Raw genomic sequence first — 15,949 nt, 5'->3', positions numbered from 1 at the left:
GTGGTCAGAGTGCGAATTTACTGACCGGAAGGCCCGTGTCCCTCGGATTCTTTTTCTTGGGCTTGGACAAGTTGGCACTATCTCAGCCCTCGTGCTTCCTTCTAGTGGCATGGCAGTTGGGCAACGAAAGGGTGCTATAGCTAAACGATCTCTATTTTTTAAAATCTTCGTCTTACTGCTTTGGAATTACTGTCATTATGTTATATTATTTGGGCTAATTTAGGAAACTTAACTTCTTAATGTACGGGTTCTGGACCATGTTTCCAGATGCAGTTGGATATCATTGTACACGCACGTGAAATTCTCTAAGAATTTCTTCATACGGCACTTTTACTAGGATCTGGTTAAAGTATGGACAGCCCACTACCGGTCCCACCCTTCTTGAGACTCATCAAGAATGCTTTATCTCTCCGAATTTTCACCAAGCTTAATAGATGTTATGAGTGGTAAAATATGGAGAAAAATATTCCGACGTCGCGAATATCGTTCCACCGGAAACCCGAGGGTGATTTTGCGCAGCACCTTCAGCTAGTTGAACGAGAGACTCACCTCGTTTTCGATTGAGTCACCAGTAACATTAAGCTGACAATTTACGAGGGGAAAGTGTGGTTTCTAGAAAATCGTAAATTACACCCACCTAATAGGCCTTAAGGAGGGTGAGACCTGTAGTGCTTTGTCAGCTAGTGGTGTTGCTCCAAGAAAAACACTTTGATAACCATGATATCTTTTCATGAGGCTAGATTTATGTAACACATTCAGTTGAAGATCATTAGTGAGGGATTCAGTTGAACTTTAGTCAAGCTGTCTCTCTGGAGATTTTGTCAGATGTCTGACCCCTCTCCCGACCTTTTCCGCCTAAGACCAACTTGATTCCTGGCACCGAGCCGTAGATCAAATGTATTTTTGCACATACTGCAACAGCCCAGCTCATGGATAATGGTATCTCTACAGTGGAGAGTCGGAGGATACCAATTCCGGCTGAAGTCCCACTCATGCTTTTACCTTTGCATGGTTTACAACGCTCCTCTAACTTCGTGGTGATATTTGTGTGCGAAAATTAGCCTCCAAACGGACGAGGATTTTTTCGATTAAATTTGATTTCTGGTAGTTTTTGTTGCGGTTCCAGTCCTAATAAGGAAATTCGATTTGAATACCTGGTTTTCAAGTCCCCTGGCAGGTATTCGCTTGAGTGAATTATGAACTTATAATAAACCTAGAATAGAGTTCCTTCGTCTGCTTGACAAATCATATTTAGTTTTTTTGTGGACTGTGCCATCTCATCTTTTTTTCTGACTCCCAAAACTATTTCCTCAGTCTCTTCGAACCAAGAAGAGTGTTCATCCCCAAACGACTTTTGGTCCAGAGAGAGAGAGAAAGAGAGTAAGCAAATCAATTCTTCCAAGGCTGATAAAAATATACTGGCTCCAGTTGCACATATTCTGATCGAGGATACAATTGTGGCTACAGGTAGTTCAAAGTCCCATGTAGTCGGACCATCGTCGTTTAAATTCCGCGGCCTGTTTCACGCAAAATTTCGCCGGAGAGTTTTCGGGATTGGAAACAAGGTCTTTTCCACGTACACAGTGGTTAGTCATGCGTAACACACGCACCAACCAACTTGACCAGCCAAGTTCGCTTCGCTACACTAACGAGTTTGTTTCGTTTCGATAAGCTGGTTTGCGCGCCAGTGGATGTGGCACAGTTAGCAAAATCCCGTTTTGCTACAAAAGCATCGGTTGGTAATTATTTGAAGACGGAACACAACTGAGCAAACTTTCCAAATCAGGAATACAGGGGGTGCGCCATGTTTATGTCAGTGTATACTAGGTTTGAGTAGAGCTCGCGTTGCGAAAGCTGATTTTCCAGTGATGAGTATTTTTCAGAGTGATTGTTGAATGATCTTACAAGCTACTGAGGGACTTCTTGGTGATCTCTCTTCGAGAGGCCTTCGTATTAACGCATTCATATGACTAGTTTGTGACATCCCATCATGCCCCATTGTTTCATTCAGTTTTAATTGAGTGACATTATAATTACTCGTCTGTACTGACTTCGATCTTGTTTATGCATCATTATTTCCCAGTCACGCATAAGGAGTCTTAATGGAATTTCAGTGATAAAAAACGGATGCAGAAGTGTATGCTTGAATTCACTAAACGCTTATTACAGCAGCGTGTAGAAAATTTGACATCCATGGTAATACAAACTGGCGAACTTTTGGTGACACCGGAGAGGTGTGCTGCGTTCATAGTTATTCAGTAGTTGGTAGGAAAAAAACCAGGTTGTTCCGGAGTTGCCAATATTACTCATAGATTTTAGACAGGATCCTTGGTTGGTCGGTTAAACATTCAACTTACATTATCAAATTGGCCGCTCAGTATTGAGGCAGATTAGGTGTTGCTGAATCTATTTGTAGCCACAGTGGCCAGAACTGCATGAAATGCTCGCTTTGGGGACGAACATATGGGATTAGAACCCGAGGAGGCATGTCCGACTGAACTAGTGCAAATGAAAGACTGAGAAGTTAAAAACAGCGGTTCCGGACAGCGGGAACATTTGAACATTAGCCTGAATACCCTAGAGTCTCCTGTATGGAGATGTGGTGGTAACATTCATTGAAAACAGCTTGTAAAACCTGATTTAAGGGGGTAGGTACGAGTTCCATGTTGGCGTGACGATACCACATATGTTTTGACACGCCGGAAAGGTTGTTCTTCAGCGCCAACTATGCGTAACATCAGTGTGACTGGAAAATGCATCCGTTGTCCGTTGATGCGACTGTCATACGGATTCTCACGTTGACAATAAAGAGATTTTGAGAATTCGCACAAACTAGATCAGTGAGAAGCAATAACGATAGTCGAGGACCCAGAATGGATCCCCATCGGATGTCACATTACATTTGAATTAGTCTCGTTAGACGTGTACAGAGTTTACAGAAGTTTACAAACAACGGGAAACTTGAACACTCACGTAGTATCCCTGAAGCTTCAACGAAGAAATCCTTTGGCCAACATGATCGTATGATTGTGAGAAGTAATTTGCATTGGCTCCTGCTCCAGTATTAGACGTAATCAATCTTGATGCGGCTCAACATTGCTTACAAACGTGCTTTTTGGAGCAAAAATAATGTGTTGTTCGAGATGATCCATGGTATAGACGGGAGACGATTTTGTTCCCTGTAAAAACCACCGTAACTTACGAATGAGCCTCATCTTCGTCCTCCTCTGCAACTGCGTGTTCAGCCGATACCATACCTTACTCAACGTGGTTTCCTGCATGGAAGCTGCCTAATCTTACAAGCGACTTGAAAATCCCTGTCATCCTGCTGTATACCTATTGGTTTGAAGCCCGTTTGCACGATAGCCACACAGAGTCGTTTTCAGTTGTCAACTTTCTAGCTCTACCACTTAAATTTGTTTGCTGATGGGGGTGAACTAACTTCCTTCCGGAGCCTCATAAGTTTCTCCATGAACATTGTTTGTGCGACTTCCGCGATCGAACAGTCACTCTAGGCGAAGCAGTTATCCCATAATCAAGCACACGGGTGCACACTACCGACGAGCTGCTCGCGACCAAATGATGCAGTACTCAGCCACTCAGTCAGAGGTTCACAGAGTTAACTGCCGATAAGCTACGAATAAACTGCCTGGAAGAGAAAAACACCTCCAGAAGTCGCATGGACCTTCCTCCTGGATAGGCATCAGGCGGGGAGCCAGCTTACGTGGCATGAGCTGTATGGTTGAAGGTCAACACACCTAAGCTCAAGTGAGTCACGCTGCCGATCGAGTAGTGTAGGGCTCAATTATTAACAGGAAAGACGTGGGTTCAAATGGCCCAATAAATCCGTGATGTGCACTACCGATTAGTCTTAACAAGTTAGAGACAACCGTACACTACTTCCTACCGTTGAGCATAAACTGGCCTCACGTGCAGTATGAACCTTCAATCGGAACATTTATAACTGTATTACCTCGATCAAGATAACTGCAATGCAATTACCAATTGTCTTCCATGAATTTGGTAAACATCATACCGATTACACGAATCATCTCTAAGTGCTCGGTATTTGTCTAGACAGAACATACAACTAATAAGGATGCTGAACTCTTCGACAACGCACGAAGCTCATCAGATAGGCGCAGCCCCCAAGTGTCCTTCACATTATATTTTAGTTGAATGCAGTTCGCGAAATACACTAATTCGATTTTGACGGGATACTCAATTGAATTCTTTGTCTATGCTCCTCAGCTGTGTTTGTTTCTGATGACCGAAACCACAGTTCTTACTGTTGCTATTGCGACCGGGCCAGTAATTCTCTTTTTATACAAATAAGAATCACTTGACTACCATCCCTTCCTAGCGAGTTATCAGGTAATTAAATTGCAGTCCTCAACAGTGAAGGCACAAGACAGTAGTATACTTACTATTTCATGCATTTGGGTGACTTGAGGACGTATGGTTAATCCGTGATGAAATAGGTTTATATTTCTTACAAACATTATGATCTTGTTTCGGTGGTACGCATCTGTGGGCCAGTTGAAACAGATAGAACTTCCTGTTTTTTTAACACGGCAGTTGATGGGACCGAGTAAAAGTGATCCTCTCTGAAAGGGTCAGGACAATTGGGAGAAGTTCAAAAGCATTGAATGACGGTGGGCAACTACAGTCACAATATCAAGAAAGTCACCAGCCATCCGGGATTGAAAACGACTATTTCCAAGCTGCGACCAACTAATGGAATGCAACGGACGGTGGTGCGAATGCGCTGAAACCGATTTGAGAACTTCTAAAGCTAATGGCATTACTTCATTTAATCTCTGCCTACCATCTGGGAACACCATAACGGCAGAGTTGTATTGCTTGAAGTTCAATGAGAAAATTGATTCTGATATGCAACCACAGAAAGCGGTGGCTCTCGAAAGTGTTGCTCGAGTGACCAGGGTCGAAATTTCCTTTCCTATGGGAATCACTGGGCGTACAAGCAGACCCGACTCGTCGGATTTCAGTGAGGCGGATCATCGTATTTTACATGCTGATTACACATACATTTCGTACAGTGTTCACTGTAGCTGGAGGGTTAGCTCAAACCAAGTTTACTCAAAGTTGAGCGAAGGGCAAACTGATAATCAGCAGACAAATGGAGGAGTATCCACACTCCTATAGGCAGGTTAAGGGTCGGAGTCTCTGGTGAAAATTCGTGAAACTGCTTCTGAGCTTTCAGTACAATCTGGTCCTACTTACAAGATGAAATTCAAATTCCGATCTCAGTGTGTTCCTGTTGGCTTCCTCATGCACGCTTCTATCCCGTTCACACCACAAAGACGAAAGTGAAAATCAGCCTAGTACCTTTCGGCTCACAACGGACGTATTCCATCAGGAAAGCTACTGTCTAAAATAACTCACATCACTTATGCACTCGGACATCATAATGCTCGCCACGTATCCATCTACCAGCCGGCTTTGAAGTTTTGCTATCCAGTGGGCAGTGAAATAGCACTTTTGAATAAACAGGTCATGCATTGTTGGCTATTCAGTCATTCCCAAGTTTCGTAGCTGTATGGCGATTGAGAACCAGTTTTCAATACTGGGATACCACTGTTCACGGTGATGACGATGATTCGATAATCTCTTCTGTGTGAGAAACGAGCCTGAAGCACGGATGCAATATCTCCAGAATTGATGATCTGACTGAGTACGGCTCTGAGCCGTGAGTCAACCAAAACTGCAAAATGCACGCATGCTGTTCAGCAGCAAGGATACACAGAAACATTATGACGAAACATAAGATGGTTTGGTTAGCTGCGACTCAAATCAATTACCGAAACATGTAATGACTAAAAAACCGACGGTCTGTCAGATAATACCGAGCAAAGCAAGTCTTAAAAATTGGGAATAGGGACAACCCTAGCTGTAATTCAATGCCCGAACGGACAGCCGTGTCGTCTAAAGTAGGATCTATCATCCATATAGTAGGTACTGAGGTTCTAACTGTGCACTATATATGTATAGTCAGAAAAAATCGTTCAGCTGTAGCATTCTTCAGGTACCTAACTGCAATGCCACCCAAAGGAAACACGAGGGCTGGGATACTGCCAGTTTGTCCAAGCCTAGATAGGGGAAGTCGAGAGGCAGAGGTCGGGTTCCAACCAAGGACCTTTCGGTCAGTAAATTCACGCTCTAACCACTTGGGCCATCTCGCCCCAGAAAGATACACACAATCATTTATCATGTGTATGTAACCGATCAATTATCTAATAGTTTGGTTTATGCTAGTTGGTTTGTTTCGGTACGGCGTCCAACAGTCTTTGAGATGAAGCAACGATTAGCTAAGACAAGATCCGCGTAGGCGCGTGCAGTAAATAAAAGGCTGTTTTGCACATTCAATGCTCCATGAACAAGGGACGAACGCCGCCTGATTGCTTAGTACAACCAATTGTCTAGGCACTTTGTTGACATGGCCCAAGCATGAGGAAGACGTTCACCAGTCCGCGGTATTGAAAAATAAATCAATAGGAAGAGTACTACGCAATGGTAAGGTGATCGGCCGATCAATGACAATCGCCGGGCAAAATGCCACACTCAAATAAGTTTTTCAACGTCCACAAACCACTCGGCCCACCCTCATCGACCATAAATTTAATAGGCAGACGACGTGAATTCAAATTTTCGTTGGTAATGCACACAAAAATTACCGCCGTCCGAAAGCAAGATGATGAGAATTTACCATACGGAACAAAATAGAACCAAAGTTGCCGAGGTCATTCACAGGAAGAAGAAAATGACGGTCTGACATGAGGCAAGATAGGAATTGACGCTGATTTTTATGTGCGTGCTTGAATGACTGAGGGCGTCTGACTAGAAATGGTGTACAAAGCAACCTAATTAGTTCGATAGCTAACACTAGAATGTGAGTGGTGGAAAGTCACGGGGGTAGGATGAGCATAAAGGATGTGAGGGGACTAAAATACAAAGCAAACGTGAGTGAATGTTTTTTTTTGGGGGGGGGGAAGGGAACTGATACAGAGCACGACAGTCGGACAGATTGTCTTCACGTAGACAAAAACTACACATCGATCGGTCGAATAGAAAGCAAGGAGTGCGAGAAAGACATCATTTGGAAGACTGGTGGAGTTTTTCGAGTCCCGGGTGCAAGTCAATCCCCAGAAGTGAGCGCAGTCGAAAACTGCAAGAGAACGCTCAACCAATGTGCGTGACGCAGCGTCTGTTCAGCACATTATGACAAAGACAAAATCGATCATAACCAAGAAGAAAGCGCTCCTTAAAGTGACAGTTACCTACGAGTGTATCGAGTGATTTGTATGTTTTTGGGAACACCACGTTAAGAAAGGCCAACGGTATCCCAAGTAATTGTGCACATCCGGTCAAAATAGTCCCCAAATCGCTCTTTTGTGCTTCCATCACCAGATATGGACAGACTGTCAACGTCTGAAGGCATGGGTGGCTCAGTGGTATGAATGACGAGGGAAGGATGGTGAACAAAAATGGTCTGACAAAATAAACGTTCACTGCACCAGAGAACAGAAGCAAGTATAATAATGGATAGTCAGAAGTTAAGACGTCGGTGCAGTGGCACCGTTTATTTTAGACTCCAGCAGTGATTGTATGCGGTCGAATGAATCAGATCCCATGTAATCCATCTGACCGAGTTCCCAGGCCATCTGTCTGTCGATTTCAGGAGCCCCAATGGTGGATGGGCACGGTACTTGGACCTCCAAGGTGGCCAGTTTTCCCAGGAGACCACACTGTAAAAGAGAAACATGCCAAATCATTTTAATGGAACTTGTGGTCTTGAAAAAGGGAGAAACAGTTGGGCTAAACAACATAAGGATGACGGAACAAGGGAAAACAAGGACGAAGCAACAAATTTCAGGACAAACGTAAAAGGAAACCAGGTAGTGATCGTCCAGTCAGTGATAGGAATACTTATTCATTGAAAACAAATTGGTTCGCCCTGGGTTTGAAGTTTTGGACAGGATTCCTCGAACGACCATACTGTTCATTGCCTCTGTGTCAGCTGACGTCCTCTAAGCTCAGAATTCCGTTCGCAGCTGTTTTGACGTTAACTTTCATGGATCTAGGAAATCAAGATTCGACTGCTAAGTTTCTAGATCTCAATGAGCTGTCCAAACAGGCCGTACATACACCGCGTACGTGTGATTCGACCAGAACGGATAAGGAAACACATTCTAGTTCCCCAAACGGCTGGCTGACGCCAAAATGGAAGTTCAATGTCACTGACCAGGATTTTCTAGTTGATTATCCCTCCAAGGGTTTTACGTCATAAGACGACATGTTCCTGAATTCTTACTGACAAGACTTGGTTTATTTGGTTTAGTTCGTGAGTTAGCCTTGGATATTCACACACGACCATTCTTTGGAATAATCCACAGCTGCGATACCGATCTAAGGTAACACCACTGAAGTAAAGGATTAAACGACGCGGCCTAAGTCAATACTGCTCTAGTTTCTGATAAGGATGACTGTTTTCGTTGCTGTGTAAGAGTGATTAGTGATTTACCTAGTTGATTAAAACACTAGTAGTTCATAACTTGGATGATGGAGGCTACAGCAACAGGCCGGACAAGTTCACTATCATCATCAACATCATGATTGTCAGCTGTATTAACCGCGTACTCGTCGTACAGTGGTTGTAGCTGTCACAGTTTCGTCCACTGATGATTCCGGGAGGTGGGGTGGGTAGCTACGCATTTGAGGCGGGAGCTGATAATTAGTGCCTACAGCACCTACAACACTGTAGGTGGACTGTTAAGTGATGGGATTGGGAAGGGAACTATGCATTGAAGGCAATAGCTTGGATACATGAGCGCCATTGAGGGCGCGACTGGGCCGTGTCTGACAATGTCTCTAACCATTGGGGTATTCAAATCGAAGAACCGCGAAATTCTATGCTATCCTCACCAAAACCTTTGCGTCGAAATGAAATTTCACTGGCACGGCACAAAAAAACAAGTCACTTATTTGTTATTGGTCAACTTCCCACGATGAAACACAGTGAGGAAAGATTGTGAAATGTCCTATGGGTGTTTTATCGAAGAACGGAGCGCTGTACCATGCCGCACAGAGCATATCACGACAAGGAACCAAAGATAGCAGGAGCAACGCATTCCGTTTTGCGGATTACATGAATAACATTTGCACGGTGGATGGATTTTATCGGTTCTATGTAGAAGTGGAACAGGAACACCAAGTCCGATGGCAAAGTTTGGTCACACAAGTGCATCAGAAGCTTGCCACCCAAAAACTGCCAATGCCTGCAGTGCATGAGCATAATCTGTGGGGCAAACAGGCGGTCGAATACAGGAAAGAAACACTAAGTGAGCTTGTGCAAGTACCAGCCTTACTGTGCATATCTACTAAGCTCACCGTGAGTACAACAGTTAGGGTGCAAGTTCACCGGGGGAAAAAGAACGAACCTCTGATGAACCCTGGTAAGAGCAAAGAAAAATGCAAGGAAACATGCGACAACTGGTACGACTGAAGCAAAAAAACCTTCAACCTGATGATCTGGGATCTCAGTTATCAGTGGGGAGTGACTATTGTGGCTCAAGTGGAATCCAGCCCAGTCTTAGAAAACCTCTGACCACTTGCACGTCCAGACAAAGTAAAAGGGTCACAATGTGCCAAGGCTAGCTGAACGTTTGCCGAAAGTACAGCGATTGGTGAATATAGCAGCACTTCGATAAACTAGAACCAAAGAACACGGAACAACGCTTTGATGATTGACAAGTGGGTACACAGTACGGTTTGCATTCGATTCGGTTCTGGATACGTCTATCATGAGGTGCAATTGTGCTGGACTCGCCTCGACGACCAAAAGCCATCTACGCAGGACAATAATACGATCCTAGCTGGTAGAAACTGATACAAATGAGCTCTACCAACATATCACTAGAGAGTAAACTACAGCAGACTAGGCTTGAAACAAACCCGTTCCGGTGGCATCCTTTTAATCAGTCTCAATCTATTTTATCTGATAACATATTCTGGTGCGTAAGCTCTTTCCCCTTTCCCCTCCTTACATTGTTCTTTTGAGAACGGAGTTCTACATGAACCGAAAAAGCGCGGCACAACAGAGGAATAAGAGTAATCAATACTCGTGTTGCTGAAATGGAAGAAATGGCGATAGCGAAACTGTTTCGAGATACCCGGGTCAATTCGAAAAGGAGGTTGACGTCAAATATAAACAACGTTGCACTAATAGGATAAATCGTAACAGTGGACAGGAAGACAGGAAGCTTTTGGGGGATGTACGGGGGCGAAGCTGCAAAGCATGTTGCTCCTCGCCTTCGCTCCGTCTGTGTGACCGAGCGAATTCTAGAGTGACAACCGAAGCACGTGAATGAAAACAGACCAATCAGCACACTGTTCGGTAAACAGTCTGCGTGCATGCCTACTGTATCGATTACAGGGAAGGGAACGCTTTATAATTAGCATGCGGCAATTAGTCCTTCCAACGGAAAGCCTTAAATGAAACATTATGATGTGAGAGGATGGTGGAAAAACGTCGCTTGGAACTTACCACATCAGGATTGAGTTTCGGTCTGACATGAGTGACAAACAAATACCACCAATATTGCAGAAATTCCGGGGTGCCTGTGTTGACTCGATCATGGATTATGACAGTTCCATACTTATCCACCTCGGTCATCCAGGGTTTTTCGGATCCAATGAAGTGAACGACGCGGATCTGGTTGCGGAAGCGAGTGAATGCTGGTGGATACGAATAAAGCGACTGGCTAATGACATTGTAGACAAACGGTAGATGATGCGCGAGGTCTTTCGTGGCCCAGTCGGAGAAAAAAAGATTTAACAGACCCTGTGGAAAGAGAAAATGGTGCGATTAATAAGGCAAGTGAGTGGAAAGACTTGGAACCAAAATGGATTCTACAAGTGACCGGCTGAACGATATAAGTCTGTCTATTAGGAATGGTAAGCCATCGGTCGATAGTTAAGAGAAATTTGCTAGCGAAGGGGTCACGAAACACAAACAAGTAAAGCTTCACCTCATTCTTGATTTATGAGTAGACTAAAAAAATCGTTCAGTTGTAGCACCCTTCAAGTGCCTAACTGCAATGCCACCCGAAGGTTGCACGAAGGCTGGGATACTGCCAGGTTGCCCAAGCCGAGACAGGGGAAGTTGAGAGGCAGAGGTCGGGTTCGAACCACGGACCTTCCGGTCAGTAAATTCGCGCACTAACCACTTGGACCATCTAGCCCCCTGACTAGAACAATCGAACCAATCAGATGGCAGTGTAGCTCACAGGTGAAGCTAAAATAAGGGGAGTGACCGTTGGGTAAGCAAGCTACTTGATCAGCACCGATATTAAGTCTCAGGGGAATGCTAACGAGAACAAAACGCAAAACGTGAGAAATGACAAATACAAGACTACTTTGCAGAAGACATTTGAAATGATAAGAGAGTTCGATTAATACCCCTCTGGGCCAACAAAGCCCGGCTCACAGAGTGCTAACAAACGGCTCGTTGCGAGTCAACCCAAGATTTACAACTGGGCGACACAATTCTCTTTAAAAAAAGCTGATGGCACCAAAAGTCGGGTGAGAGTGGACAAGTGGTAAGGAAGACAGGTAAAAAGATAAAACAGCGATCATACCTTTCACTGAAGCGAACACCAAACAGCAGACCGAAATGCTTTATAAAAGAATAATGTCAAACAGACAACCGCTTGGAGGAAACTAAACTGTAAATGGATGTTTTGAGGTGACGAACAGTCTTCTGCCGAGCAGAGCCCAACTGTCACTTTGTTCACACACCACAACGATCTTTTACGCCCACGCCACGAGTATTCACATGGAAAATGATCCCGACAGCAACTGTACATACCCCACAATCCGGACAAAAAACAGACCTGCTGTCAGCCAGCCACTTCAGTTCCATCTAGGAGAGCGTATTATGCCGCACTGTCCTGTTTGTGATGCAACGAGCTTGGACGGACGGACCGACCAAAACGTATCGCGATTCCTTCCCGAAAGTAGCTGAAGCTGCGTTACCGCAGCAGCAGCGATGCGAAGTAGACGTACAATGGTCCAGGCATCCATGAACTGACCAGTTCGAATAATCAGCCGGTTGAGTTAAGAAAAGACCGCCAGTGGTACGCTAAACCAAAAAATTGTCACAATAACGTTACGACTTTGATTGTGGCTTGTGTGTTTGTCTCCGATAACGTCCAATGTTGGTAGTTTATCAGGTGGCTGTTGATCTAGCCATCCAGCTTAGCAATCGAATAGCAAATTTTTTTCCACCAATAGAGTGGATACCATCAATGCGTGCGAACAAATTAACACCCAGCGGAACAACTACCAGTGGGTGCATCCCAGTATTTCAACATATCACCACGTCACCATTCTTGTTTATATCACTAGAATACATACATGCCATGACCAGGCTATATATTCCAAGTGAATTCACCAATTTGGTTAATCGGTGAGCGAAGAAAATAAACGCACACGGACCGCAAACAATATCGTATTCATGTAGGTCGGCATGGTGCAGCATTTTCCAAACGAGAGTTACAGCAAACGAATTTATTTATCCACACTGTTCTGTGTTCGATGCGCTGAACTCGAGCAGGTTGAGCGGTGAAACCAAAGACATCAAAGTTACTGACTAAGGAATCGAGCTGTCGCTAACAGAGGACTAGGTCAGATATGAAATTCCACTAAAGTTATAACCTGTAGGCTTAGATTTTTTTGTCACCGGTTTCGCAAATAAAATCCACAGTTGGTCACAGAAACGGTCAAGTAGAAATCACTGTACCGATCGACCTAGCCAAAAATTAGTCATGTTCATGAGTACGCCCAATTTATCCCAATACCACGTATGGCAGTGGTATTTCGAAAGGGCACGAGTTCGCTGTCCAATATTACAAATTTGATGCATCCTAACTGACATTTTCAAGTTGGGGGCATAAATGTCTTGCAGCCGGAATCGATCTCAGACATTCGTACTGGTACTCTGCTTCCGGTACGTTCTTGCGCCTGTGGGCCGCAATGAATAAGAGTGAAAACCCGTATGAATGCTCTGAAGAACGATGGATCACAGAGTATTTTTAAAAATCTAATTTTCAGAAATTCGAACGCGGCAGCGCTGGAACGCGGCCTGCGGTCAAAAAGTGATAGCACAGTCGTCCTAGAGAGGCGCAGGCAACAAACTAGGTAGCCATCGCTTCGTATGTCACGTGACTGCATGATCCAAACACGTCACGTGCCGTGCCAAGCCCAAAGCGGGATGGTGGTATCGACTGTTCTCCATTGTCTGTAGCTGATCGGACTATACTTTCAAATCACCCTGTTACTGGACGCGCTCACTTTCGAGCAGTGGGTTAGCCAGACAGATTTCACCAACTCTCCTCTGAGTGACGGGGTATCAGCGCCTTTTCGTAACAAACAGATAAAAATTGCAAAGCAGAAAATACAGAGCAGCGAATAGATGCAAAAACGTTTGAATTTGGGTGCTGTCCTGGAAGAGATGACGAGCTAAAAACAGAATCAAAATATCGTGTGAGAAGTTTGAGCGTGCAATATCAGTGACGCAAGACCTTGCTGATGAGACGTGATGATGACGTGAAACGCGTCACTGTGTATGAGAACACAAATGGGAACAGACCGTAAAGAGCCCATTTAAGAGATGACAAGTACATGTGGAAGGGAGAATAAGACTAGCAAGGAAAGTCAGTTTCAGATCTCGTTGTACGGACAAAAGTCCTTAAGTAAACTGTGGGAAACCATAACAGCGCAGTACAAACTGACGGAGAGCACCCAACAGCAAGCGAACTTGCACACAAAGTTGTGAGGACAACCAAGAGGGCGTAGCCTACATACACAGAAAGACCGAAATCTCGTATTTGAGGAGAGTATTTCAACGTAAGCTGTTCAAATTAAGGTGAAGGATAAAGTCACTCCTAGGTATTCGAAGAGGCTGAACTCATGAGGAACATGCGCACAACTAAGGGGACGCTCTGCCAAACGCTTTACACGAGAAGCAATAACAGAATGACAAGAACGCTTATTTTATGCATTTAACATATTTTAGTTATGGCCCTATTTGGGGACAGGAAACTACATCAGAAAAAGATTTAGGGCGGTCAGGAAATAACGGAACGAGAAACGGCTATTGGCATATTCAAAGGGTGAGTGGTTCGAATATCATTCGTATAACATGCGAAAAGAAATGAAGATAACTGCGCACCACGAAGAACACTGTTACTTGAACGAGCCTTCTGACCTTTGTGTACTGGATAAGGAAGGAGAGCAATCAGCCGGTCAATGAAGTGAGAGAAAAAATAACCCATCAGGATAAAGCTTATGTAAAGGGAGTTGTCTGCTCACAGGGAAAAAAGAAACGAGTCAAGAGAATCTATCTGGAGACGAGGTGGGTGTCAGCATCGAGCATACGGTTTATCTCGGAGAAATTTGAGGTGCTTAGAAGTATGAGGCGGTAATTACTACGCAGCGCGGCTACGTTTTCGATGACCTGCAATAAGGCTGGAAAAGAAGCACCTGGGCCATCGTTTACGGTCACCGCTTGGATGATGCTGCAAAGCTCAAGTATAACCACACTGGAATAAGACACCTTGACGATGTCTGATACAACCTTACTCAGCACTGTACTTGGGCAGATGAGGAAGTATACCATCAGGGCGGAGAGAAATTGTCAACCGACAGGATTTGAGCAATCGCACCAAGTGATCTTGAATTATTAAGAGAATGCTGTCATTCAAAAGAAGAATTGGGCTAAGGAAGTTTGAGGGTTCAGCATAATCGCCCGGGAACTCTGTGTTTAAAGAATCCAAACCAAGCGGTCGGCAGTCATTGCAAGTTTTCTCCCACAGCTAAAGTGAACACAGTTCCACACAACTTTTGATGAGTCCAGCCTCCTGAACCTAGACAGTGGTTCAGTCAGGAAACGTCAAAACAACAACGGCCCATCACGCTATGCTGACGCAGCGGTGATTCAGCGCTATACAAACTACCTTGTTTAACCAACGTAAACTTTTGGTCAACTTTGCCTTGTCTCATAAAGGTCGATAACAGTGTATTCAGAGCCCCAGGACATTTATTAACCTACCTAGTATGGGATTAACTTCACCCGATGCAATAATTCACTAACCCGTGTGTCTGCCTGTCCAAAAACTTGTTAGTTCGCTTCCCAAAACGTGTATCAAATGAGGTAAACAGTTCACGATTTCGTTTCAGAAGAGCTTGATAAACAATCGGTAGTTTTTATTTGGGCAACGTTTCGCTTTTGACACAAAAGCTTCATCAGGCCAAGTGAGCAGGTCACCAAATTGGCCAGGTTATAAGGCAGACGGGGAACCAATCAGTAAGTCAATCCTCTTCGGATTTTCACACTAGATCCGTGTTGAGTGTGAATTAATGGCTCTTATCGGTTAGTGAAGTTGTCAAAATCTTGCTTTGGTGGATTGGGGGTGCGCTCAAATTAATTCTGATCGGGTTTGGTTCATTAATCTTCCACTTCAGGGTTCTTCAGTTGATGATTCACCTCGGTTACTACTGGTTGATTTTTCCTGGTCTTTGTGGGTTCGTGAGTGCTCCGACAGTTTGGTTTGAGGGGGTTGAGATCAAGTGGACTTCAGGTGATGACTACTCTTCCTTCTGATGACCGCACACCAACACGTGTCAGCTCGGCTGATCCAGAACCGTCCTCCACACGCTTGCCAGTTCCACACCTTCTATTCTATTAACACTGGGGTGCTTGGCGATTTCTACTGCCTCGGCGATCAGTCTGCGTGGCGTGGACCGTGGTCCTCGCCTCAAAACCTCAACATTTTCTAAATCTATTTTGTGTCCCGTGTCGAGTGTGTGTTCCGCAATCGCCGAGTCTTTCAGTAACGCTTGATATTCATCTGCGTTTCTCGGCGGCCTG

At 44.5% G+C, this 15,949-nt stretch overlaps 2 protein-coding genes across 2 annotated transcripts in view; one reads left to right on the top strand and one right to left on the bottom strand.

Moving 5' to 3' along the window:
* Positions 1-6,491: 6,491 nt before the first annotated feature.
* T265_08805 (hypothetical protein) overlaps positions 6,492-15,949 on the bottom strand; it is a gene marked incomplete at both ends in the record, with an annotated part of 35,885 nt that continues 26,427 nt past the window's right edge. The window contains 2 exons of the mRNA XM_009174712.1: positions 6,492-7,766; positions 10,565-10,861. Coding sequence (XP_009172976.1) covers positions 7,575-7,766; positions 10,565-10,861 — 489 coding nt within the window. The remainder of the gene's footprint in view (positions 7,767-10,564; positions 10,862-15,949) is intronic.
* T265_08804 (hypothetical protein) lies at positions 9,062-9,523 on the top strand (the record flags this gene model as incomplete). The annotated part of the gene is made up of 1 exon (XM_009174711.1): positions 9,062-9,523. The coding sequence occupies one exon, from the start codon at positions 9,062-9,064 to the stop codon at positions 9,521-9,523; it is 462 nt and encodes a 153-aa protein (XP_009172975.1).

This window comes from Opisthorchis viverrini, assembly GCF_000715545.1.
Source record: "Opisthorchis viverrini unplaced genomic scaffold opera_v5_237, whole genome shotgun sequence".
In the NCBI taxonomy this organism is placed as follows: Eukaryota; Metazoa; Platyhelminthes; class Trematoda; order Opisthorchiida; family Opisthorchiidae; genus Opisthorchis; species Opisthorchis viverrini.
This window is presented reverse-complemented; position numbering and strand designations above follow the sequence as displayed.